Genomic DNA, 25241 nt, shown 5'->3' on the forward strand with positions numbered 1-25241 from the left:
AACTCACAAGGTCATACATAGCACACGTGCACACAGCCAGATGCTCAAGCATCCGTATATCACATAGGTGGTCCAGACCTATCACATCTTCAGGTTCAAGCCAAGACTTGGACTGGGGAGAAGGGTAGTGAACATTAAAATAGTTAAATACTTCTGCTCTAGTTGGTGCGGCCACCCCTGTCCCTCCCCCAGCCCCCTACCTACCCATAACCGGGCACCTACAGAGTTAACCCCTGGCACCACAATAGGCCTCTGTGTCCCTATTCCATTCTAACCTATTGGTAGGAGTGCCACACATGTAGTTAAATATTTTCCTTCTTATCCCCAGGTATGGGCAAGGCAGGGACAGTGGGATGTGTGCCGGCAACAAGGCAGGGGGACCTGGCTCTTGGGCCTGCCGTGAGTCTTGGCCAATGCCCAGCCAGAACGGTATGAGGAGGCCTTCAGCTTTCCCAGCTGGTCCCCACCCCATGCACTTGATGGGCAGCTGATCAAGGCTCTTCAAAGACAAGAGTATTGAGTGGACACGGGGAGCAAAGGGAGACCCTGAGGTGTCATTTCCACCTTCAGTGAGGCCACTCGGCTTCCCTTAATCAAAAAGCCAACAGTAGGGGAGCCTTAGGGGCTGGTCTGTCACCCACAAAATCCCATTAATGGCCACTTTTTGAAACCTCTCTGCTACAAAGACCAGGAGGGAAGAAGGAGCTTGACAAACCAGGAGGCACCGCATGAGGAATTTTGCTTTCTCATGTCTTGGAAGCTCAGCTCCAACCCAGAGAGTTAGCCTCCTGGGTTCTGAGACAGTGGGCTAAGTCCTTGCAGAGCCCCAGAGCAGGGTCCCCAGGCTCTTTGTACACATGGGTGACACTGGGCCCAGACACCAGAACTCGGGGGCTCTGGGAACCCAAGGGGGAGGAGAGGAAATGGGGACAAGGACCCTATCTGAGGCAGGCCACCCTCTACTCTGGGATCTCAGGGTCCCACCCAGAGACCGCTTCTGTGGGTGTCCTTTGAGGGTCCCCAGGAAAAGGCAGCCCACATGGCCTTCTTCTAGTCAATAAGGCTCTACAGAAAGCATGTGTCCATGCTGGGCCCTGTGGTGGGTGCTAGGGATACAGAGGGGTCCCACGGCCATGGCTGTCAAAGAGCTCACTGTCCAGGGAGAGATCGTAAGGGCAGGTGGGGGTGAACGGGGCTGAGATCGGGATTGGGAGAGGAGAGGGAGGTGTCAGGTGGGGCTCCCCAGAGACCATGCGGCTCTGCAATGAGTCTCCAAGAGCTGCTACACAAAGCAGGACCAGGGGTTCCAAGAGCAGGGGCAGCTGGTATGAAGTCCCAGAGGGAGACTGTGGAGAATTCAGGAGCCTGGCTGGGGCAGAAAGGACCAGAGACCACAATGGGACCCCAGAGAGCAAGACACAGAATGAGGAATCTCAGTATGCAGGGGCCTGATTTGAAGTAAGCAGTAGTGGGGGGCACGGGAAGGAGGGATCAAAACTCTGGGCATGGGCAGGGCAGACGTGGAATGGATTGGTGGTAGCTGATCATTATTTCCTGAGCCCCTACTCTGTGTGGTACACTGTGAGCCACTGTAGATCATACAACGGTGTGTTTATGAAAGGGTGCTCCTGCCCTGAGGAGCTTATAGTTCATTTGTTCATTCATTCATTCGTCATTTATTGAACATCCTACTATACGCCAGGTTCTGTTCTAAGCGTAAGGATATCAGCTAGAAACAAATCAAAATCCTCTGTCCCTACTGAGCACATTATCTAGCTGGGGAGACAAAAAATAAAAACATACACGGTCTACATCTCTGTGTCAGGTAGCAATAGCGCTAATTAACAAAACAGGATAGGGGGTACAGAAAGATGGTGGGGGGACTGCTATTTCAGATAGGGTGGTCAGGAAGGACTCGGACAATATGGCTTTTGAAAAGAGACGGAGTGAAATAAGGCCCAGGGTTTCCTGGGCCCTGCGGTGGGGCAGACGCAGAAGAGCAAGGAGGCCAGCATGGAGGAGGGAGGGAGGAGATGGATGGAAATCAGCCGGGGCTGATCTCACGGCCACCGTGAGAACATCGGAGAAGCAGCCAACACACCCAACAAGGACCAGAAATCAGGGCTGGCATCCCACAGATATTGAGGGAAATCAGAAGACGGAAAGTGGGGCCTTTGGGAAGTCTCCGTAGAGAAACGGGGAGTCAGGCTGGGGACAGGTGAGCTCCTTCCCAGGCTTTACCTGGCCCAGGACACTCAGGAAGGGGGCTTTACATAAACGCCTAGCTGCCCTGCCGCTAACGGAGGCTTCCGCTCAGAGGCTGCCCAGTCCGGATAGCTGAGGTTTCATTACAGCTGCAGCTGGTAATTAAGCAGCAGCGCCTCGATCCTTCCACGGCTGCGTCAGCACACAGGACCCCGCTGGCACTCACTGCAGGTGGGGGAAAGGCCTAGCGGAGGACTTCAGGGCTAGGCCAGCAAAATGCAGCCAGCCAGACCCCTGGTCTCCCGGGTCCTCCTGACCAGGGTGCCTGAGCACGGCCGTCCACGGCCCCATGCACCTCCTGATTGAGCTTTCGCCCCTTCGACAATCCCTCCTTGCTGCTGCCCCCTGGCACCACCGTGAGTGTGTCACTGGCTGCTTTCACCCTTCAGCGCCCTCCTGAGATTGTCCAGGATCCTTGGTGTGGTGCTGAGGGTCCAGGCCCACCCCCACCCAGCCCTTCCAAGCACCACCTCCACACTCCCCGAGCTCCGGCCACGGAGGCCTGCTGGCGCTGCCCTGCGCCCGTCCGCTCTGCCCACCCCCCCAACTCTGCTCACACTGGCCCCTCTGCCACAAAGTGCCCTCCTCACAAACAGAACACAAACGGCAGTAGCTACCATTTACTGAGCCCTCACGACGTGCCCGCTTCTGTCTGAATGCTTTCCTAGTGGTAACTCATTTCGTCCTCACAACAGCCCAGAGCGGCAGGTACCTCATACAGCCCTTAGTTTACAGATGACAATACCGAGGCAGAGAGAAGCAAAATAACGTGCTCAGGGACAGTCGCCCAGGGCAAAGAACGGGCTTGAAAATGCAGGGTCTGTCTTAATCGATGCCCATCTCCTGCCCTTCTGGCAAGTTCCCTACTCACCGTTGAGATTCTGCTCAAAACTAACCTCCTTCAAGAAGTCTTTTCTTCGCAGGGCTGCACCGGGCGCCTGGGTGGCTCAGGTGGTTAAAGGTCTGCCTTCGGCTCAGGTCATGATCTGGGGGTCCTGGGATTGAGCCCCACATTGGGCTGTCTGCTCAGTGGGGAGTCTGCTTCTCCCTCGCCTCTGCCCCTCTCCCCCATTCATGCTTGTGCTCACTCTCTCTCAAATAAAATCTTAAAAAAAACAATGAAGTCTTTTTTGATCCCCACCCCCCCCCAACTTTGCCCCGTAATTCCCCAGACAGTGTTACGATTACTTCTCCCAGAGAGGTCTCTCAGTGCTGGGGGTCTGAGTCTATTCTATTCATGCATTTTCTTTCTCACTCATTTAGTAATTATTCAGCACTGAGGGCCTGGCACTGTGCCTGGCCCTGGAAATAACCCACTAGGTAGGAGACATGGTCCCTCAGCTTTGGGAACTCACTTTTGAGTGGGAGAGATGGACAGGCGAGGCCCCATCACAACCAATGGGATGGAGTGACAGGGGCTATGTGGCCCTCAGACAAGTGGTACTCTAGAGCAAAATCAGAGGAATCTAAACTAGGTGCTAACAGGCTAGGTGTCCAGAGAAGCCGCTGGGCCTTGGTGCTGTTACCATGAATTACTTGCTCAACAATAATTTATGAGGGCCTGAAAAGTGCTAACAGGTGGACAAGATCAGTACCTTATGAGTCTGGTCAGTGTGAATCACCAGCTGGAGCTCAGCCACTCTGGGCGTCCTAAATCAATGTTCTAAGCCCATGAGACTGGAGCTGAGATCATTGTGGCTGCACCAACTTTGGCCACTCGGTGAGGACGTGTTGGGGCAGCTAAACAGCCATTCCCCCCTACAGGCCACCTCCACCAGCCTGGTGACACCCTCGTTTCCTTGCCTACTTATTTAAAGTGTGCTTATCGTGTTATGTTGGAATTTTTAAAATATATATATTTCCCACTAGATCCTATGCTTCTTATTCATCTCTCTATCCCCAGGGCTCAGCAGTGCCTTCAAGGCATAGAGAGCGAATAAATGTTGATGGATGGATGGACAGATGGAAGGATGAATGTTGTTCCAGGCAGCAAGGCTCAGCACCAGGTGCTGGTGACCCGGGGGAGCAGCATCAGCACAGGTTCTGGGGCTGGCAGCTGACAGCATCCCTGGGGGAGCCTCCTAGAGGGTCAGGAGGGAATTATTTTACGTAGTAGCTACGAGAGGCTGACTTTCAGACAAGTCCTACAGCTCTGCGTGTACACACACACACACACACACACACACACACACACACACACACACACACACCAGCAATCTCCTGCTCCCTACCTCGATCCTGGCACCTATTGTGACCTAGCTTAGCAAACTTTTGAAATCAAACCAGTTTGGCTTCTGGCCCTTCCTCTCCCTACAAACCTTTTCACCCGCCCTCTTGTCTGACCCCACTTCCCTCTTCTGGCCACAGGTCCCTCCCGCCAAGAGGGGACCCGCTGCAGGAGGGCAAGGGTAGGACTGAAGGTAGCACAGATCTCAGTTCCTGGGCTGCCCTTCTCCACCAGAAAAGGGACTTGGGCTGCCCTGGCATCCGTTTCCACTGCCATGCCAGGCCCGTCTGACCCTCCACCAGTCTGTGAGGAGCAAGTAATAGACTGTATGGGAAGGTGGCAGGTCAACTGCCAGATGTTATGTTGCTTTATCAGTGTTGTTGGAAGTTAGCCATCAGTCCAAGAAAGCATTGAACTAAATGTCACTGGGTCTGGTTATGAAGCCCCCCACCACATGGCTCACTATAAAACAGGGGCATGGAGTTCCGGTGACATGGAGAAAGTGCGAATGTAGCCCCTTCTGCTACAAAAATGCTCCCAAAGTATAATAAAAAAATAAAAAATAAAATAGATACCTAACTGAGCTCTAACGAGACAAAGGTAAATGCCCAAGTGTAAGAAAAAGCGGGCGGTTTATAGGAGGTACAGAAGGGCAGATGCTAAAGCTAAGCTAGCCCGGGGAACAGGGGACCTAGCCAGCTGCTGCCCCCAGCCCCAGCTAGGAGCCTCGGGTTTAACAGCCACACAGGGTCAGATGTGGCTTTGGGAGATGCCGGCTCCATGTAGGCGAAACTGGAAAGTGCGCCACCAGCCAAGTGAAAAATAAGGCATTCTGCACGAGTAAAAAGTCTTCCACAAGAAACAAAAACCAGGAGGGGGGAATGGGGAGTCACTGTTTCAAGGGTCCAAGGGTCTCCTTCAGGGATGATGAAAACCATTTAGGGCTAGACAGACAGGAGCACAACACTGTCAGTGTGCTAAACGCCACGAAGTGTATGCTTCAAAACGGTTACTACTGCATCATGTGAATTTCACTTTTTTTAAAGGAAAAAGAAAACAAACAAACAAACAAACCTAAGCCTCTGCCACAGTTCTAGCCTCAGTGTGGAATCCCAAACCAAGTTATCAATGCAAAGACGGGTCATGAGCCACTAAAAACCGTTAGTGTGCCTAGTAAGAAAACGCAGAACTGGTGTGTGGGGCACGTGCACACCCCAGGGCTTGGGGGAGGAGGCAAAAAGCTCAAGCGTTCACAGTGATAAAGAAAAAGAAAAAAGAAATTATGACTGATACAGGGAAATAATCCATCACAAGGGAGAATCAGCAGTGTCCACACACAGAACTGATACTCTAGGAACTTGAGTCAACCAAAATCATGGACTCAAGATAGAATTATCTTGACCATATAGAACTAATAGCTCCAGATAAAACCATGAGACTATAAGAGAAATATGTTTGAAATAACTAAAGCAATCATTGAAGGATTAGAATTCATAATGAAAGAACAGGACACTACAGAGAAAAAATAAAATAAAAAAGGAAACCCTTGGATCTGAAGAAGGACCAACAGACCTCCTAGGAATGAAACATGCCGTTGTTGAAATTAAGACCTCAACAAACAGGTTGGTTAGCAGAGCTAAAGGATTTGAAAAATGGATCTGAGGAAAATCTCCAAGATACAGCATGGAGAGATACAGAGATGAAACATGAGAGCCTAGGAGAGGGAGTGAAATGAGTCTCCAACATTTTGGAGCTTCAATAGGAGAAAACTGAGCAAATGAAGGACAGGAGATATTAGAGGAGACATGGCTGAGAATTTTCCAGAACTGATAAAGCACATGAATCCTTCGCTTGAAGGAGATGTATAGCCTCTGAGGAGCAAACAGTGTGAATGAAAACGACTCCACACCCAGACACGTGCTGGGAAAACGGCAACGTGTGCAATGACAAATTCCGGAACACAACAGAAAAACATTCTCACGCCCTGAGGGAAAAATCACTGAAAACCTACAATTCCACAGGCAGCGAAAGCACCATTCAAGAGTGAGGGTAAAATGAAGGCATTTTCACCTCCAAGTCTAGCTGGATTGCAGTTAAGATTATGATTATGAAATAAAATCTAAACAACAAAATAAAATCTGGCATTTTCCGACGAGCGAAGCGTAAGAGAGGCGATTGCTCGTGGACCCTCCCAGGAAAAACTACTGAACGTGGCCCTTCAAGAAGAACGAAGCCGAATCTAGAAAGGAGGAGTGAGACGCAAGAGAGGTGAAGAGCAAGCAAATCAGTAAACATGAGCTAAATTTACATTTAAATAGCCATCCACCATATAAAACAACTGTGATAATACGACAGGGGTACCTAAATCCCAAAAATGGTGTGAGGACTTTGCTGGAGTTCAGTCTTAGGCACCACTCAGGTGCCCTCAGTGCGGCCAGTCTCCCCGATTGTCAGCTGCTGGCTCCCCCTTAGCCATCCCCGGGCGGTTCATACTGATGCCACTGGGCCTGCGCAGTCCCCCTGCCGGGATGCTGAGCAACCCCTCCCCCCACCCCCAGGCCACATACCTGGAGCTGCTGGCTAATCCCTCCACTTCTCCATTTGGATGAAAACCACACGCAGCGCTCTAGCATTCCAAGCAGCCCCTGGAAGGGCTAGATGACCCCTCCAGGAAGTCCGGGGCCATTGCCTCCCCCACCAAAAGGAAAAAGGAGATGGGGGATTGCACAGATTAATTCCCCCTCGTTGCTGGCTGCTCTGAAGCAGGCACTCTCCTCTTGCCCATCAGGAGAGGCCTTGAATACCAACAGGATGCACCTGTTAGGCATCATGCTGTGTAACCTCAGCAGTAGGTAGACCAGTGGTTTTCAAAGCGTGGTTCCCAATGCAGCAGCATGAGCATCACCTGGGAACTTGTTAGAAATGCACATTCTCCAGGATGCCTGGGCGGCTCAGTCGGTTAAGCATCTGCCTTCGGCTTAGGTCATGATCCTGGGGTCCTGGGATCGATGTCAGGCTCTCTGCTCATCGGGGAGTCTGCTTCTCTCTCTCCCTCTGCCCCTTCCCCCTGCTTGTCCTTTTTCCTTTTTCTCTCTCTCAAATAAATAAATAAATCTTTTTTTAAAAAAAAATGCACATTCTCCAGTCCCCTCCCCAAGTCTTCTGAATCTGAGACTGATGCTGGGGCTCAGTAGTCTGTGTCGGAAGTTAGAACACGTCTTCCAGGTGATTCTTATATTAAGTAATCAGGTGCTCGATAATACATTTGAGTGAATTGTGAATTGTGATTACCATGGCATCTGTGTGGTGCTAAGCATTGATAGTGCTCACTAAATACTTTGGCCTTCTGCTTTCAATACTTCAAGCCCTCTTTTCTCTGCTACAGCAACCAGCAACACTGCAGAGCCCCTGCTCCAACAGCCTGGGTCCTGGCAGAGGACAGACATGTCAAATGAACAAGGGCTAAAACTATTCTTTTAAGCCACCAGGATTTGGGTGTTGTTTGTTACAGCATTGTAACCAAACCCATCCAGTCCGATAGCACCTAATATTTTCAAAGAGCAGTTTGCTGAAATACCGCAAACCCCACTGTGTAAGTGACAAAATCAGCTCAAAGATGCTGATCAGGCAAAGATGCTCACTGCCCTATCTCCCAAGAAAGGAGAAAGAAAGAGAACTGTGTTTGTGCCCGGTGATCCTCAGGAAATATTTGATGCCTGGGTGACCAAGAGGAGCTAGGACTCAGCTGTATCGGCAGCTAACGGAGGGGGTGGGCAGTTCTGGTGCAGAAGGTTCTAGAAGGGCTGCCAAGGGCTCTGGGATAAGGACGGCAGTTCTGGGGCAGGGAAAATGGCACAAAGAGGAGTTTGCATCTGTATCGAGCTCTATGCACCCCAGGACACACTCACACATTGTTTTATCTTACTCCTTCCACGCACAGGGATGATCCATCCTATGCCACAGTGGGTCCAGAGAGGCAAAGGGACTTGCCCAAGATTGCACAGCAAGTTGATAGCAGAGTCAGCCAAGGCTTTTACTCCAGGCCAGTGTCCTTCTAGTATCTGCTAAGAAATGGGCTCCAGAAGGTGGTTCTGGAGGGAGGATGATGTCCCCTGCCCCAGAGCACAGATGTTCCTGTGCACGGTCCTGAGGACTCTTGCCATCAGATGGGTTCTGGTGAACCTGGAGGTTCTCTGGCTCCCAAGGGGTGGAGAAGAAGTGGACGGGGAGGGGCCACAGGGCATCAATTCCTGAAAGCCTCTGGTTTTGCAAGTTCTCATCTGGCACCCAGCACCCTGGGCACCATCCCTCACACAAGTTCCCTGACTCTGGGGTCTCCACTCACTCCTGGACAGCTGACAAAGCCTGGCCGGTCCCCTTCCTTTCTTCCCATTACAATAAGCAGGAACAAGAGAACGCTAGCAATGGCCAACACTCACCTGTTCATGGGCTCCATTGTGTCCCCCTAAAATTCATATGTTCAAGTCCTAATCCCCAATTCTCCAGAATCTGACCTTATTTGGAGATAGGGTCTTATTAGAGGTAATCAAGTTCAAATGAGGTCATTAGGGTGGGCTCCAATCCAGTCTGAAGGGTGTCCCTATACAAAGGGGAAACCTGGAGACAGACAAACATTATCAGGAGAAGGCCGTGTGAAGAATGGAGTTCCGGTGCCTCGAGCCACGGAGCTACCAGAAGCAAGGGCAGAGGCCTAGAGCAGAAGAAACCAACCTTGCTGACACCCTGATTTGGACTTTGGGCCTCCAGTGGGGTGACACAGTACACTCCTGTGGATTAAGCCAGCCAGGCTGTGCTGCTTGAAATGGCAGCCCCAGGGAAATGAGTAAGTGCCTCACAGCCAACCAGCCTCCCAGCCCAGATCTGCCCTCGCGGTCAGGCCAGCCGCCTCCCCGTCTTTGTTGATGGGGTTCCCTGTCCCATCCATGCCCAAAGACACCATTCCATCCAGCCCAAAGCCCTCCGAAGCCCCCCGAGGGAGAGCAGGTCACAGGGCTGTCTCCAGCCTCGCATGGCCCATCTGCGTTCTTTCACACACTCGCCTCTGGCTGTTATCCACAGGGTTTTTCTGCGTGTGGCCTGGCCTTCCCAACAAGACCATGAGTTCCACGAGGGCAAGAGCTATTCCTAACACCTCTCCTATATCCCAAGGCATAGCACTGCGGGTGGGCCACAGTGGGCATCTAATAAATACTGGGTTGAACACCCTTCAAGGGTTTCCCCCTTCAGTCTTCTGTCTAGAGCTGATTCCTCATTTTTTTTTTAAGACTTTGCTTATTTATTTGAAAGAGAGAGAGCACAAGCAGGGGTAGCGGCAGAGGGAGAGGGAAAGCAGGCTTCCCGCTGAGCCCGGAGCCTGATGTGAGGCTCGATCCCAGGACCCCGGGATCATGACCTGAGCTGAAGGCAGATGCTGAACCGACTGAGCCACCCAGACTCCCCTAAAGCTGATTCCTCATTAATACCCGATAAGTGGGCATGGCTGAAGAAGACATCTCTCCGTTCTACTCTGCCCTACTTTATGAAGATGCCCATTGAAGCATCTGTAACTCTGGGGGCAGGTATCCGTGTACCAGACCATCTCTTTCCACTAGGCCGCAAGCTCCTCGAGGTAGCAACTGTTCCTCGTGTGTGTCTATGTCCCCAGCACTGAGTAGGAAACAAGTCGACAAGGAACAGTGTACATAAACATGAAATATGGCAGAAATGATTTACTGTGGGTCCAAAGACTCTGTAAGGGATTTGAGGGCTCCATGGACCCACTGAAACTGTGTACAAAGAGCTGTGTGTGTGGGGGGGCGGTTATATATGTCATGTGCATTTTCCCAGGGACAGAGTCCATGGAGGTGCAAAAAATTAAAACAAAAGCCAAGAGTGAAAAATGGTAAGACCCAAAGTCATGGAGTAGGAAGCTGGCATTTATTAAGCCCCTACACTGTATCTGGTGATATCTATTACTATCCCCATTTTACATGAAAGGAAACTGAGGTACCAAGAGGCGGCATTTTGCCTAGGCTCACGGAGAGAGAAGCAGCCCATCTAAGTGGGTCAGAGCAGACTCCAGAGCCAGACAGCCTAGGTTCAAATCCCAGTTCTACCACTTTCTAGCTGTATGATCCTGGTCAAGTCACTTAATCACTCTGTGACTCAGTTTCTCCATCTATAAAATGGGAGAGATCAGGGTACCCACTTCAGAGGGCTGTTCTGAGGAGCTGATGCATTCATGTATATAAAGTGATCAGAACAGTGCCTCGTGTGGGGGGTGTGCTCTGAAGACCATAAGGATGAGCATAAAGAGGAAGAAGTTGGGGGGGACAGAACGGAGACTCAAACCCAGACCTATGGGACTCTTGCCCCCCTGGGTCATCACAACCAGCACCCCGCATGCCACAGTGACCCATCTCACTGCTGAAACTCCTGTCCCCCTTCAGGAGGAGCCCTCAGTCCTAAAATTGGCTTTTCCGGCTGGCTTCCCAGAGGGGTGCTGGCCCACGGCTGTGACATAAGGAGTAGGTGGGAGATTATAAGACTGGTTCTGTGCAATCGGGACACTTAGTGCTTCTGCCCTGCTCTTCATTTTCCAAGAGCTCTACCAAGAATCACTGATGGAAATCAGAAAAAGAATGTGCTCCTCTGTTCCTGGAGCCCTGTGCTGACAGCTGAATTCCCTTTATCATTTCCCCGAGTCCATCCTTGCGCCCCGAGCCCTGAAGGGCCGCTCACATCCATTCTGCTCGGGCTTTGTGAGTCCTGGGTCACACCCCACGCCTGGCTCTCACTCTCCTCTGGGCAGACAGCAGCAGTAAAACCTTGGTCTTGATCTCACTTCTACACCCAGGTCCCCGTAGGAGCTCCATCCCAGGTGAGGCGTTGGCCAACGCCTTGTCCCAGTCCAGTCCTCTGCCCCGCTCCTGAGACACAGCCTTTTGGGGATGGCTTTGCGTGCGTATCTCTGTATGTTTCCTGCAAAACCATCACTACGGAACCCATTTGTGCGAGCATTTTTCATTCACTCCTGTAATGCAATTAGGATCGAGCTTCTCCAGCGAGAGGGGACATGTAACAACAGGAGGGGAAAATTGTCATTTCATTCCCAACACTAACGCCCACCCTGCCCAAATTGGCTCTCTGGTGCTGGCTCACTCTACCCACCCAAAGGGCAAGGAGAATGCTAACAAGGAAAATCACTCTCCAAATTTGCCTCCAAATGAAGAGGCAGAAGCTATGGGGGTGGATTCCCCTCTGTCATTAATGGGGGGAGGTCCCAGTTTCTCTGACACTCTCCACAGTTGCGGCGAAACTCTACTGCCCCCTGGAGCACCCCATACTGGCCCCGTTGCACCTGTCAGAGGTGGTGGGAAAGAGTCCGTTGGACTCTAACAGACTCTAACCCTACAGTCATTCTCCCTGAAAGGTTAAATGACTTGCCCAAAGCCACATCTCCGGGAAGCTGGGACCAGAACCCAGATCTGCAGACTCCTGGGTATCTCCCACTGCACAGCACCGCCCTCCCACCCAGAGGGCCTGCAGCTGCCAGAAACTAAGCCCTCGCACCCACCTTGTCCTCAGGTCTCCTGACCCTTTTTGGAAATGTTCCCACTTCCTAGAACCGGCCCCTTGTGATCTATCTTATTCTTCCTACCCTCCTTCTCGGTACTACAGTCTTGCTCTCCAGTGATCCAGCCTGCCTTCCTTCCTCCCTGCCACCCTCTATCCATCCATGTCTCCTTCCATCCAGCAAAGCCTTCCGGAGCCCTTCTGATCTGTGCCAGGCACTCAGCCCTTCCTCCCCACGGCTCCTCAGAGCACGCTCCGAAAGTGTCCACTTCTCTCCTGACCCCATCAAAGCCTAGAACCGACCGGCGTCTATCCAACCCTCTTAGGAGATCGACCTGATGGACAAATTTGTGCGAACGCGCTTGTACTGGACCCCTTGATCCCCGCAGAGCTGCCAGTAGGCAGGGATTTCTGGAGCCCTCAGCTCAGCCAAGGCCTGCTGCCCAGGGCCTGGCTCACAGCCCCCTACCTCCCTTCCCCTTGGTTCCCTCCCCGCCCCAGGGAGGCAGCCCCTACGTACGTATGCAGAAGTCCCCATTCTCGTAGTAGCCAGGGCAGCACTGGGACCTGCGCCGGTACATGGTCCGGAGGCCACGCCGATATGCCGTCTTATAGCTGATCCTGAGGCACAAGGGAGAAAGCCACTTGAAAGTATTGAAAATCAATCACTCGCATTAGAATGATATTTGTGTTAAGCTATATTGAGGATGCCATTCAATAATTACTTTAAAATGCATGGCAGCTTCGAATATGAAGGAACACAATAAAGAAAAATCGATGGCTGCATCTGGGCCACTGTGATGCAGAATGTATTACTGACATGGCGTTTGCTACACCTACTTTCCCCCGTCTCGTCGGCGTGATACCGAGAAGGGTTTAGGAAGATCCTTCCTGGGGTGACGGTGGAAGGTAACCAGGTGCTTCTCCTGAAAGCCTCCAGACCCTGGGGAGCTCCTAGGGAGCTCCTGGGGGGACCCGAACTGGACTTGGGCCCTGAGAGTGGCCATGGCCACTGCCCAAATGAGCAGGCTGCTCGCGGCCTCCAGGGACTCAGCCCACCCATCTGGAGAACTGAAACAGGATCAGCAAAGGGCCCTCTGAGTCTGACTCAGTCCCAGAGAGTGGATTAACCTCCCTCATGCCAAAAATAACATGTCCTGGGCAAGAGCTTTGCATGCCATCCCTGGGAAGGCTCAGAACCAGCCCCTGGCTCCGCAATAGGAAGAAGCTATAAGGCCCGGGGAGCAGAAGCAGCTCTGGCCTGGGGATCGGAGACCTGGAGTGTGGCCCTTCTGCTGGCACAGGCATGGACACTCCATCCTGTGCCAGAGAGATTTCTAGGCGCAACCGCATTCCATTCTCTATCTGAGGCGGGTAGCAGGGCTATGTCACCTTTGTTTTATTTCCTTTTTACAGTTTTTATTCTTACTTTATGAACCCCTCTTCTGTTCCGTGGATGAGAGAACTGATATTCAGAGAAGTTAATGACTTGCTCAAGGTCACACAATGCATCAGCTTCAGAATCGAGATTTGAACCAAGTCACTCTAATTTCAAAGCCACTAGGCTTAACCTAGTGTCCAGTGCCAGTCCCCACAGGGTGGCTGGCTGGCCATATGGGATGGCCGTAGTGAGTGAGAAAGACCAGGTAAATGGCTGGTGGGAGGACCAAGTCCTTAAGAGGACATCAAGACGGGGTATTGTTACGCCAAAACCCCTTCCTCACATCTAAAGTCAAAATGGAAGAGATTGAAGAGGCCGTTAAGGGACAGAGAGAGGAACTAACTTCCCAAGGTCATGATGTGTGACAAGGACTCAACCCCAAGTCTCTGGGCCTTGAAGCCAGAGCTCCTTCACATCCCCACCCACACCCCAGGGGAGCCTGCCCTGAGGACCCCTCGTCAGGGGGCAGAGCAGCGGGGACCAGACATGGGAGATGCCTGCAGCCTGCTCTTCAGGGAGGGTCAGGCCAACTTGGGAAGGGAGTCCCGCAGCCCTCCAAGTCTTTAAAGCCCCCGCTTTATGACAGATGACAGTGCAGGGCCCCGGGGAAATCCGTGATATTTGGGAATGTCATAAACTAAGGTCATTCTACTTTGTCAAAAGCCCATAATGAAAAGTAAGCCAGCCTCAAAGTGAAGCTCCGTCCCCGGTACAGCAAAGCAGCTCCTGGCAATTTTGGGGGTGGCGTGGACCTCTCAGACAAAGGAAGAGTCGGGGTTGGCTCAGAGCTCATCCAACTCAGTTGTCCCACCGCACAGGGGTACCCCCCAGCCCTTCCAGTGGAGGGGTGGTCTCGGCACCATGGCAGCCTCCCAGGAGAGAGATGTCTCCTGCTGCTTCTGGCTCTCCCACCCTTGCTTGCTCCCGGCGTTGGGGTGGGGAGCAGCAGAGGGAAGGGTCCAGGGGCCAGGCTGTCAGGAAAAGGATGCTGCATTTAAATAAAACATTCCACACTGAAGCAGACTGATGGTGTGGCTGTCAGCATGCATACCCCAGGTCAGCAGGAAAGCTGCAAGGCAACTCAGTAATTTAGCAAAATAATTCATGGTCCAGGAAGGCAGCCTATTTTAATAAGCAGCCACTCACTCACCTTCCCCCCAGCGCTGATGGATGGCAGCCCCGGCCTCCGAGTACCCAACAAAGCCACACCTCAGAGCAAACTTGGCTCTGGCACAGGGCCTGACAGGGCTCACGGAGGCAGCAGGACCTCTATTTCTGCCTCCACCTTTGACCGGGGCCACAGGCAGCCAACTTGGCACAGCTAAGGAAGCTGGAAGGGGATATTTGGTCCCACCGCCTCATTTCACAATCAAGGGCTAGGGGAAGGGGATGCGGTCATGGCCGAGTAGCTCCTGTTGGACCAAAGTTCCTACAAACAACTATACAATCTGGGAGAAGTATTAAAAAACAAAAACAACAACAACAACAAAAAACAAAACACAACTACCAGAAGGCACCAGAGAGGGAACAAAGGTGGATACTGGAGGGAAAGAGAAATTCGGAAGAAGGAAATGACACTGGACAAGGTCAGCTCAAGGGCAGGCCCCAATCAACCATATTCCAGCTGGCTATAATTCAGATCGAAAACACACAGTCTTCCTGGCTTAAAGCACTACAAGACAAGTCCAGGATGGATCCAGCAATTTGAGAGTGAAAAGTGAAACCCCAGAAAAGAGAGAGCCACAAAGAGGAAGTCCCATATTCTTTGTAAAATCTCTGCCCAAACTTCTGGCCCCTGAATGGTATGTGTGGGGGGCAGACCCCACACGGTCCCACTAAGGCTAAAGATATGGAACTTTCAGAGTCTGGAAGTCGAATGCAGCCAGATTGACTGATTGCTGAAACAAACAACAACAACAAGTCAATCCTCTCGGGAGGAACGTAACAGATTTCATTCTCTACAATCTCTGCTGTTCACAGTGCCCAGAATACAATTCAAAATTACTAGATGCAAGAAGCAACTGGAAAATACTGCCTACATAAAGGAAAAGACAATGAATGAAGACCACCGTGAAGTGGCCCAGACGTATCATGTCTATGCTCACAGCAACCTACCAACAAAACCCCAAAGAAAACCAGGACTTTGGCACTTCAGCATAGAGCAAGTTTCCCCATCCACCTTGCTACCCACCGTGATCCAGGCATAAACCACAAAGAGCGACAAGGCCCCCGTGGAGGAAGCCAAAGAAATCTGGAACCAACATGGATGCTCGGCGACTAGGGAAGAGGCCTAATGGGTGGCTTTCCCCTCATGCGCTCATCCACCCTTCATCTGCTGGTTTCCATCCCTCAAATAATAGTGCCACCTTGCCCAGATCTAATAGGTCGCTTTTCCCCGTCTTCCCCTGCACTTTTCAAAGCATTTTCTCATCCCTGACCTCAATGGACCCTGTGAGTAGGTAGGGCAGAGATCATTGTATGTTTGATGAGCACACTGGGAATTCCCATATAAAGCAATTTGCCCAGGGTCATCCAATAAAACGTGTTCTCTCTTCCTTCCTCTCCTCTCTCCCCCAGCAACATGAGAGAATGGCATGATCTGCAGGAGGGCTGCAGACAAGGGAGCAGGGGACCCCCACACAGTCATTTAGATTGAGCTCTTCCCATGGGCAGCCCGGCCAAGGTGACAAGAAGGTGCCCAGTTCTCTCCCGTGCTCAGTTCCCCAGGCCAGATGCCCTGCCATGGGGCTACATCTGCTCTGAGGGATCTGCCTGAGGTTAGAGGTCCCCCCGCTGACCCTGAGGCAAAGAGTCAGGGACAAGCATTTTATTGGAGAGGTAATCTAAGGAAGCACTGGGAGGGGAGGGGGGAAAACAGACAGGGAAGAAAAGGCAGCCAATTCACGGTGCACTGGGATATGTGTAGAATGTTCCTCAGAGTTCTCCCCTCTACCCTCAGGGTGAGGGAGCTGGCGGGGGGGGGTTTACCCAGCAACTCCCCATTTCTCACTGGCTGAGGGATGCCCCCAAGGGCAGTAATTCTCCAGCACTCCTGACCCGCCCTGCCCATAAGCTTCTCTAGCCAGAAGGAAGCCCTCAGCAGAGCATCTCAGATGTTCAGGGTAAAGACTGAGCACCAAGGGGGTACAAGCGGTGCACTGCCTACAGCTACTCCAGGGGCCTTTTACTAACTGGCACAAAGGTGAGCCCTGAGGGCCCAGTACATTCTCCCTGCACCATCACCCGAGATCAGGTACTCACCGGTGCCTGGTGCACTTGAACCAGTTGAGGATGTCCGTGCATCGCGTGTAGTAGATCTGGTCGAAGGGGTGTGCATATGATTCCTGGACGGTCATGGCATAGCTGAGAACCGGACAGGAGGTAGAAGCTATGGTCAGCACTCGAGAGGCTGAGCTGATATTCAAGATGGGGGCTCCTTCCCCAGGGGAACCAGGCCTGCAGCCAGGCATTCAGGGGCTCCAACCTCCTCCCACCCCACTACCCTCCTCCTGCCCTGGATGCCCTCAGCATTCACACCTCCCTGACCCAGCCTGGATCCAAGACATATCCCTTACTGCCCTTTGGCCCAGCTCATTTTCTGAAATTCTAGATCATTTGTTCATTTATCAGAGAATGAATAAGGGAGGGTTTAGGTTTATTCTATGTGGCTCTGGAAGGCAGAGCCAACAAGCTTTAAAATACTTTGTTCAGATTTTTATGGGTTTCAAAGCATATATATGGAAGCTGATCCTTGTAGCAGTTTTATGAAGTGGTCCCATTTTACAGATGAAGAAACTAAGGCTCAGAGAGAGGCAGCTTGCCCACAGTACCAATTAACTGCCGATATTTATTGAGTGCCCTGTGCTAAGTGTTTTAATCCATTTTAGTCCTCACAATCCTATAAGGTTGGTGGCATTGCTATCTTCATTTTACAGACAAGGACAATGAAGAAAAGAAAGAATAAGTGACTTCCCCAAGGTCCCCCCGTTACCTTCTGCTCTGTCTCTAGTATAGCTGGGGGAGCATCAAGGACATGCCCGAGAACTCCTAATCGAAGTACTATCTTGTTATGCTGTCCGTTAGCTATAAACCTGAACAGTGGGAAGAACTCTTGGCGAGGAAGATCTCAGCCTTAACCCATAAGCCTTTCTACTTGCCCGCCCCCAGCCGGATTTGTATGAGAAGGCAGTCGAGCCAGGATGCTGAAGGGAAGATTCACACTTGCTATGCAGGCTGGGAGAGGGCCCCAGCTGAGATGTCAGGAATTCATTTTTTTGTAGGTTGGTACTCCTCATTGTTTCCCCCCAGACGGCTCACTGACCTGGGCCAGATGGCCAGATCCAGGCTCTAAAAATCCGTCTGCTTTGCCTGAGGAGACTGTTGGTTTGCTTGCAAGGGGGCTGGGCAGGCCAGCTCCCCGAGTGGGTCCACAACAGGCTTTCTGATGCCTGAAAGGTCAAAGATCTGGAATCCAGAAAGAGGGCCCCGGAGAAGTCGGCAGGGCACAGGGACTCAGGGCGCTGGAAAATTCTGGTTCTTTGAAGCACTGAGGATGTAAGGAGGGTCCTTGCTGAGCCTCTACCAGCCGGCACAATGGAGATGTGAGTCAGAGGCACACGTCTGTGCAGACATGGGCCAAGCCCGGTTTCATCTCCAGGCTTGGGGACACCGAGGCAGCTCAACACCCACCCCTGGCTTCCCAAGGGGCCCCTTCTGACTCTCAGAGTCCACGATCCTATGTTTCCACGCGGCTTCTGAACACCTCACTTAGGGCAGGAGAATGAACGGCTCAGAGTGCATGAGATCTGGGTCCCATGTGAACCCTGTCACCTGTTCGCAGCATGTCCTTAGACATGTTGCTTAACTCATGGGAGCCTCCTTTTCCTCCCCTGTAAATTCATGACAAAAATTGCCAGGGACTTCACACAGTCATTGCAAGGATTCAGCAAGGCAATAAGAGTGTCCACCTCTCAGGGTGGTGGGAAGATAAGGCAAGAGAAGACAGACATGTAAAGTGCTCAACACAAGATAACACATGTAAAATTTTTAATGGGTGCCCAGTGCCGAATAGATGCTGGCCACCATTACTATATGACCGCAGCGGTTCACCTCCTGCACTTGGCACTGGGGGCCATTTCCTCCCTGACCGTGGTAGGGGAGAGAAGAGCAGGACCCACACACGGAATGGACTCCCTGCCTTTGTTAAGCACTCGGGGGGACTCAGGCACCCCTTCCAGTCCTGACAGAGACAGTGGGTGCTCAGAGAAAAGGCACCAGCCCGACAGAGGGGTGAGGAGAGTGTCATGGGGGACGGTCCCGGCTCTGCAGGGGTGTCCTGGGCTGAGCAAGTCTGGCAATGAGACCTCGAATCAACTCCAAGTCTCTGGGGCGAAGGGTGTGCCCCCAGTTTCATGGCTGGTCGGTTTAACACGCTCACTTGCCAACATGCTAATGAGGGACCAGATTAATCTTGTAGAGCTGGGCTTTATTAGCCAGGGGAGGTCTTTCCACTGGGTTTGATGGTGGAGGGGCATAATTAACAGGGAGCCCGCCACAAGCACTAATCCATTGGCTGAGAAATTCTCCCTAAGCGGTCTCTGGGGACCGGAGCGTTGTTTCTGGAATGACACAGACTACATCTGTCCACGTGTCATTAGCAGCAGAGCTCAGGTGGGCAAGCCAAGAAGAAGGCACGTGGTGTCATGGGGCATTGCCTGCAAGGCCTCCTCCCTAGGGGCTGGAGAAGCCACAGGGGTCCCCCGACTTCACTTTAGTTATACGGTCAGTACTTGTCCTCCCGTCAAAGGATCACCTCAGCTGACAGCCAGCTCAGTGCAGGCTCCGTTCAGAGTATTTTCATATTCCAAACTGATTGATATCGGGGAGGTCTAGAAAATTAGAGAATTCGGTTTGAGTTTGAACTGATCCACTGTTCAAAGTGATCCAGTCGGGACCCTGAGAAGAGGGAAGTGAGGAAGGGCTCTGCCATCAGGGAAGGCTCCTTGGAGGAGAGGGGCCCGGTCAGAGGAGCTGGGGAAGGCAGAGAAAGGCAGACGGGGAGAGGGTATTCTGGAGGTCGGGGATATAGCACGACCGTGGGCAGGAAGCAACTGTGTCTCAGCTGGGATAGGGGGAGGGTAGGGGGGCTACTGATGCTGGAGTCTACGTACCACATACTAATAATGTGCAATCTGAGCTGACAGCTTTCTCACCTTCTGGGAAATAAAGGTTTCAATTCGCCAAGACCAGAAGGGGCAAAGGGCCTGAGTAACCTAAGAGTCATGCGGAAAGCTTATGAAAAATGCATATTCCTAGGCTCTACCCTAGACCTATAGCATCGGAGTCTCTGGGGCTGGGACCCAGGAGACTGTTTCTCATCCACACCTCCAGTGAGCCTGATGTGCATTAAAGTGTGTGAGAAACAGTTCCCGCAAAGCCAGAGGTATAAACAAGAAAAGACCATAATTGACCTTTACAGTCCTGAAAGCCCTTTCATGACACTGGCACCCTGATCCTCCTGCGAGCCTGGGAGGCCAGGGCAATTATTCTTCCCACTCTACAGAGATGGAAGCAAACTCAAAGCAGTTCAGAGACTTCCCCCAAGTCTTTACAGCTAGCAGGTGGCGAGATCCAGACTGGAATGAACAAAGGTCTTCTCCTGACAGATCTTGCCTTCTTCCCCCTTCCCCTAAAAGGGGCATGGTACAGCACCAGCTTCTGCTCCCGCCCCGACTGTAGGGACTCCCATAGCGTGCCCAGTCCATGGTGATCATGCCAGCAGGGGCACAGTCCGTCTGCTTCCCCAGCCCATCCCTGAAGGGCCTGGTGCTGCCTGGGCGGGCCGCCTTGCCCTGCCATGGGGCCGGGACACTCCCCCTCACAAGCAGAGAGCACGGAGAGCCCCACTCGCTGGAGCTCATCTTAATTTTATTCATTTGATGTATTAACATCTAAGTGGCAGAGTCGTCCTGGTCAGCATAACCAATCAATTCCAGGGTTTAATTCGGTTTTCCTGATTGGGTCTCTGGTCACTATCTCTCTGCTCACCAGAATCAATACTTTAACCTTGTACTTCAAAGTCAGGCTGTCTGCAGGGCCCTGGCCCATTCCCCACGGACCCAGTGCGGACCTAGTGCGGCAGCCGGAAGGCAGCCAGCTCTTCTGCCCAGGCCCCGGGCCGTACTTCCCCCAGGAGCCCTCCCACCCCGGCTGGAAGCAGCAGAGTCCCTCACCCGTCCTCCCTGGGGCTGGCAGCCGGCCGCCCGGCACAGGCAAGCCGCCGCACTGATGCCAGTCCTGGGGGACTAGGCAAGGCGTCACGGTTTTGGAGAAGAGCACATCTGGACCACACTCGCTGCCCCCGCCCCGCCCCCCGCCTGGCTGTGGGCGGGCACTGAGCCCCTCTGTGCCTCTACTTCCTCATCTGTAAAATGGCCAGGAAGGGCAAATGCAGGGAGCGACCAGAGTTCCTTGCGAACTATCAGACAGCATCACTTAAGTCAAGCCCCTCGGCCTGGAGCTCCCACAGCCCCAAGTGTAGACAGAATCGACACTGCTTGGTCCTGTCTTTCAGTGCATGCGCTGTTTCTCCAGCTGGACTGCAGGCCCGCGGTGGGCAGCTTCTGTACCTCCCGACTCTGCTTTTGTCCCAACCATACCAAGACCCAGGGAGAGGTCCTGAGGGAACGCCTGGCCGTCCGAGACCCACATCTTACCTCTCCCAGTGGCTGCACACATTGGGGTCCTCGGGGTTCAGGGACAGGGCAGTTTGCAGGAGGGAGAAGATAATGAGCTCTGTCACGGAGAGTGCCATCCCGGGCCCTGGGGGGGTGGGGGTGGGGGTGGACAAAAGGAAGCAGCGTCATTAATCAGACCGTTTTCCCGGGCATCTGTTCGCCACTGAGTCTTCTCACACGAGGCAGCAAAACAGACTCGCTCAACAGACTAAGTTTGCCCCCAACGTCATGTAATGAGCATTTGATATTTCACACTTGTGGGCTTTGACTACACTTCACCAGTTCTGAGTAACCGGGGAGTGGGAAGCCTGAGTCAGGGAAAAGTTGGTATTCCAGGCCAGGGCTTCTGAAAGTTTGTTGGCTTGTGGACTGCTTTGAGAATCTCATGCAAATTCAAGAAATTCTCCCCAGAAAAATGCCCACATGCACAACTTTTGGCTGTAAGATCAGGGTGTCCTCAGGCCCCTGAGCCCATGCTGGGACCAAGAACTCCTGACCTTTAAGTGCAGGGTCTTCCCCTCGGTCCCTTCCCCCTCAGCTCTGATGTGCTTTGCACATCCATTTTCCCCTTCCCCAACTTCCTGCAACAAAGAAAGGGAAGAAAGGTGTCTGGTGGCCCCTGGGGAAGCTGAGCTGGGAAAAGTCTTCCAGGCTACCCAGAAGACTGCACCTTGCTTCTCTTGCTGCTATGGGATATCTGTCACTGACACCCAGCTTGATGCACACATCACTCCCACCGAGGGATGAAGGACTGGTGAGGGGCTTCGAGGAAGCAGCTTGTAGAGTTTGATCCAGGCCCCTGAAGTGACAGCTTATGGCAGGTGTCAAGTGTGCCTACACACATGTCAACCCCCTTGGTCCCCTAAACTGAGGACTCCCCCAACAAAGGACTCCTCATGGAGGCAGAGAATCATTAAGGTGGGAGTAACCACAGTGACCCCCTAGGCTCCTTCCTGCCCTAGAACTCTAGGACCCCGTGGTCCTACAGACTTAGAGAACTGTGCAAGGGTTTCCACCTGCGGGGATAGCCCAGGGGAGCTGGAATTCACATGTGCTCAAACATCAGCTATAGAATGAATAACACCATGACTCAGAAAGATAGCACTATTTTTCATGTGTACACAGATGCTGTTGTGATTTGCTTAAAAGCTTTACTGAATTCAGAGTAGCTTTTCTTCTCAATCTGCTACACTAAAAGATGCAACTTCTAAAAAACTAATAATAATAAAAAATAAAAGATGCATCTTCTAATAACTGGGGGCGGGGATGATATAGAAAATATTTTGACATCGGAAAGGGGTCCCCAGGTTTGAAATGGTTGAGGATCCAGTCCACTGGCTCTGAGTTTGCCGATGAGGAAGGACTCACTCCACTCAGGGACAGACAAGAGTGACATGCATGTCGCACACACCCCATCTGTACCCAGAGGGAAGCTAAATAGAGCTCCTGTCTTCGTGAAAGGTTAAATACTCTCCTCCTCGTCCCCAGTAATTTCCTCACTAAACTCTTTGTTAGCAGCTCCTTCAAAGATAAACAAATTGTTACAAATTCTGTATAACTGTAGGGGTCCAAATTAATGATTAATGAGGTTTTTCTGTTTGAGATCTGAAAATAATCCGGCTAAACACATTTTGAAAATCAGTTCGGAAAGAGAAAAGCAATTCTGGTGTTTCCACTTAATTTGCCAAGTTCAGGAGTATGCAGGTCACAGCCCCTCATCTCCCCCCGGCACTCACCTCCCCCACAACAAGTCCTCGGAGACCTAAGGGCCCCCCCCAAAAGGCAGGGCACAGCGTGGGGCCCACGCCTCCTCTAGGGCTGCAGGGCGTTTCAGCCCATTCCCCTCAGAGAGCAGGAGTCACAACCTGGATGAGAAAGAGTGTGCCCAGATGTAGCACTAAGTTTTAGGGAGAGCCAAGTGTAGGAGGAGCATCGTCTTCCAGGTGGGGTTTGGGCAGATCCACCACCAAATAAATAAAGGAGTAAAGGAAGAGACCCGGTGCTCCAAAAGGCACAGCATTGGAATGCCAGGGGGAGAGAATGCCTCGTTCTGGTTCTCTCTACGGCCCTGTCTCATTGACTCGGCCACTCCTATCATCTCCTTAGTGGATCCCATGACCGCATCTTCAAACTCATGAAGCTTAGAACATCAAAGGTTGAAGCCACCTGGATTAGAGGAGAGTGTTTCTCTGGCCCCCTTTTGACCCATGGTGATAGGAGAGGGGTGGGAGATGGAGGTAACTAGGATCCTTGCTAGAATTTGGGAGATCTTTTAAAATCTTCATGCAAAGGGCGCCTGGGTGGCTCAGTTGGTTAAGCGACTGCCTTCGGCTCAGGTCATGATCCTGGAGTCCCGGGATCGAGTCCCACATCGGGCTCCCTGCTCGGCAGGGAGTCTGCTTCTCCCTCTGACCCTCTTCCCTCTCGTGCTTTCTATCTCTCATTCTCTCTCAAAATAAATAAATAAATAAATAAATCTTAAAAAAAAAAATCTTCATGCAAACCTCTTCCCTCTACCTCGGATGTGGATAGGACAGTTTGGCTGACTCCCACTGGCAGTGGCATACCTGGATGCCGGGTGTGGAGAGGGAGAGGGGGAAGGGGAGGTGGACGGGGAGCACGAGAGGACACAGGCAGCGAGGCAGTCTCACTCCTCGGTCCGTGTGGTTGTGGTAAGGCTAGCAGAGCGGGGGGCATTCACACCCAAGCCTGGAACAGCCCTGCCATGGGCAGCCACACAGTTCCCCATCTGAGGCTAAGTCTGCCCCTGTGGAAGTGTGGGAGGGGCTCGGGGAAGAAGGACGTCCAGCCTGAGGGTGGAAGGCTCCCCTCGGACTCGCTCTGCCCTCAGACTTTTTCTTGGAACCCAATCTAATAGATGCAACCTTAACACCCACACTTCCCTCCCCAGAGCCAGACTGGTCTCTCCTGCTCCTTGTTCACACTGCTCCCCTTGCCCTCAAAGGGGAGGCATCATCAACTTTGCGTGTCCAAGGACCTTCAGCTCGAGGTCCAGCTCGGGCCCCCGGGCCCTCCACCCACCCTGGGCTTGGCACCAACAGGGTGCTGGGCGCGCTCCACGCACGTAGCTTCTAGTCTGGGCCACACGGCCCAGCACTGACCACTCTTCTCATCTCACATCGCCAGCTTTTCCAGCTTGCCTACTTCATCTTGCCCACACGTCACGGAAACGCCTCGAAGGTGGGGTCACGTCCTAGGCCAGACCAGTCAGTTCCTTTGGGGAACTGATTTTATTTTTTATTTTTTATTCTTTAAAGATGTTATTTATTTGACAGAGAGAGACACAGCGAGAGAGGGAACACAAACAGGGGGAGTGGGAGAGGGAGAAGCAGGCTGCCCGCTGAGCAGGGAGCCTGATTCGGGGCTGGATCCCAGGACCCTGGGACCATGACCTGAGCCGAAGCCAGATGCTTAACGACTGAGCCACCCAGGCGCCCCTGGGGAACTGATTTTAGAAAAAGTATTTCTTTCTCAGGCAATTTATTGAGGCTAAGTGAAGAGTAGCCAGAGAGGGGCCACGCCCCCTCCCCACGGAGGCAGCTCCTCACCACTGTGAACGTGAATGGGGCTTGGCGCTCTCTCAGAGGAAGGATCCCAAAGACATGCTCACGAGATGACTGAGGGAAAATCAATGCTGCCACAGTGGTTATTAGGCCGACTCCATTCCGAGTGACAGAGGTTAACGCATCGGGCACCATCTGATTTAGGGCATTAATAATTAAATAAGAAAATGCCCCGGGTTTCACTTCGGAGGAAGAGAACATGGAAATAGATCTGTTGGTTCCCTTCCCTCTGGTCCATGCTCCCTGCATATTAAGGAACAGAGGAAGAGAAGGGAAGTTGCAAAGGTGAAGAAATTTCCCTCCTGGCGGTGAGGTGTGGCTGCTTCATCCCGGATGAACCGGGCCAGAGGCTGGAGGGGAGAGAAGGTGGCTAGGAGGGGAGCCCTCACACCTGCCCCAGCCTGAGCCAATCA

At 52.3% G+C, this 25241-nt stretch overlaps 1 protein-coding gene across 2 annotated transcripts in view; it reads right to left on the reverse strand.

Moving 5' to 3' along the window:
- Positions 1-21321, reverse strand: part of MEGF11 (multiple EGF like domains 11) — a 222125-nt gene extending 200804 nt beyond the window's left edge. For both annotated transcript variants that reach the window (XM_028100027.2, XM_088024869.1), the window contains exons 1-3: positions 21224-21321; positions 16770-16871; positions 12588-12688 (exon numbers count right to left, since the gene is read on the reverse strand). In XM_028100027.2, the coding sequence (XP_027955828.1) occupies positions 12588-12688; positions 16770-16871; positions 21224-21321 (301 nt within the window). The remainder of the gene's footprint in view (positions 1-12587; positions 12689-16769; positions 16872-21223) is intronic.
- Positions 21322-25241: the final 3920 nt, after the last annotated feature.

The sequence above is a fragment of the Eumetopias jubatus genome, unplaced genomic scaffold (genome assembly GCF_037043125.1).
Source record: "Eumetopias jubatus isolate StellerSeaLion01/CBP00866 unplaced genomic scaffold, mEumJub1_p1.0 scaffold_7, whole genome shotgun sequence".
NCBI lineage: Eukaryota > Metazoa > Chordata > Mammalia > Carnivora > Otariidae > Eumetopias > Eumetopias jubatus.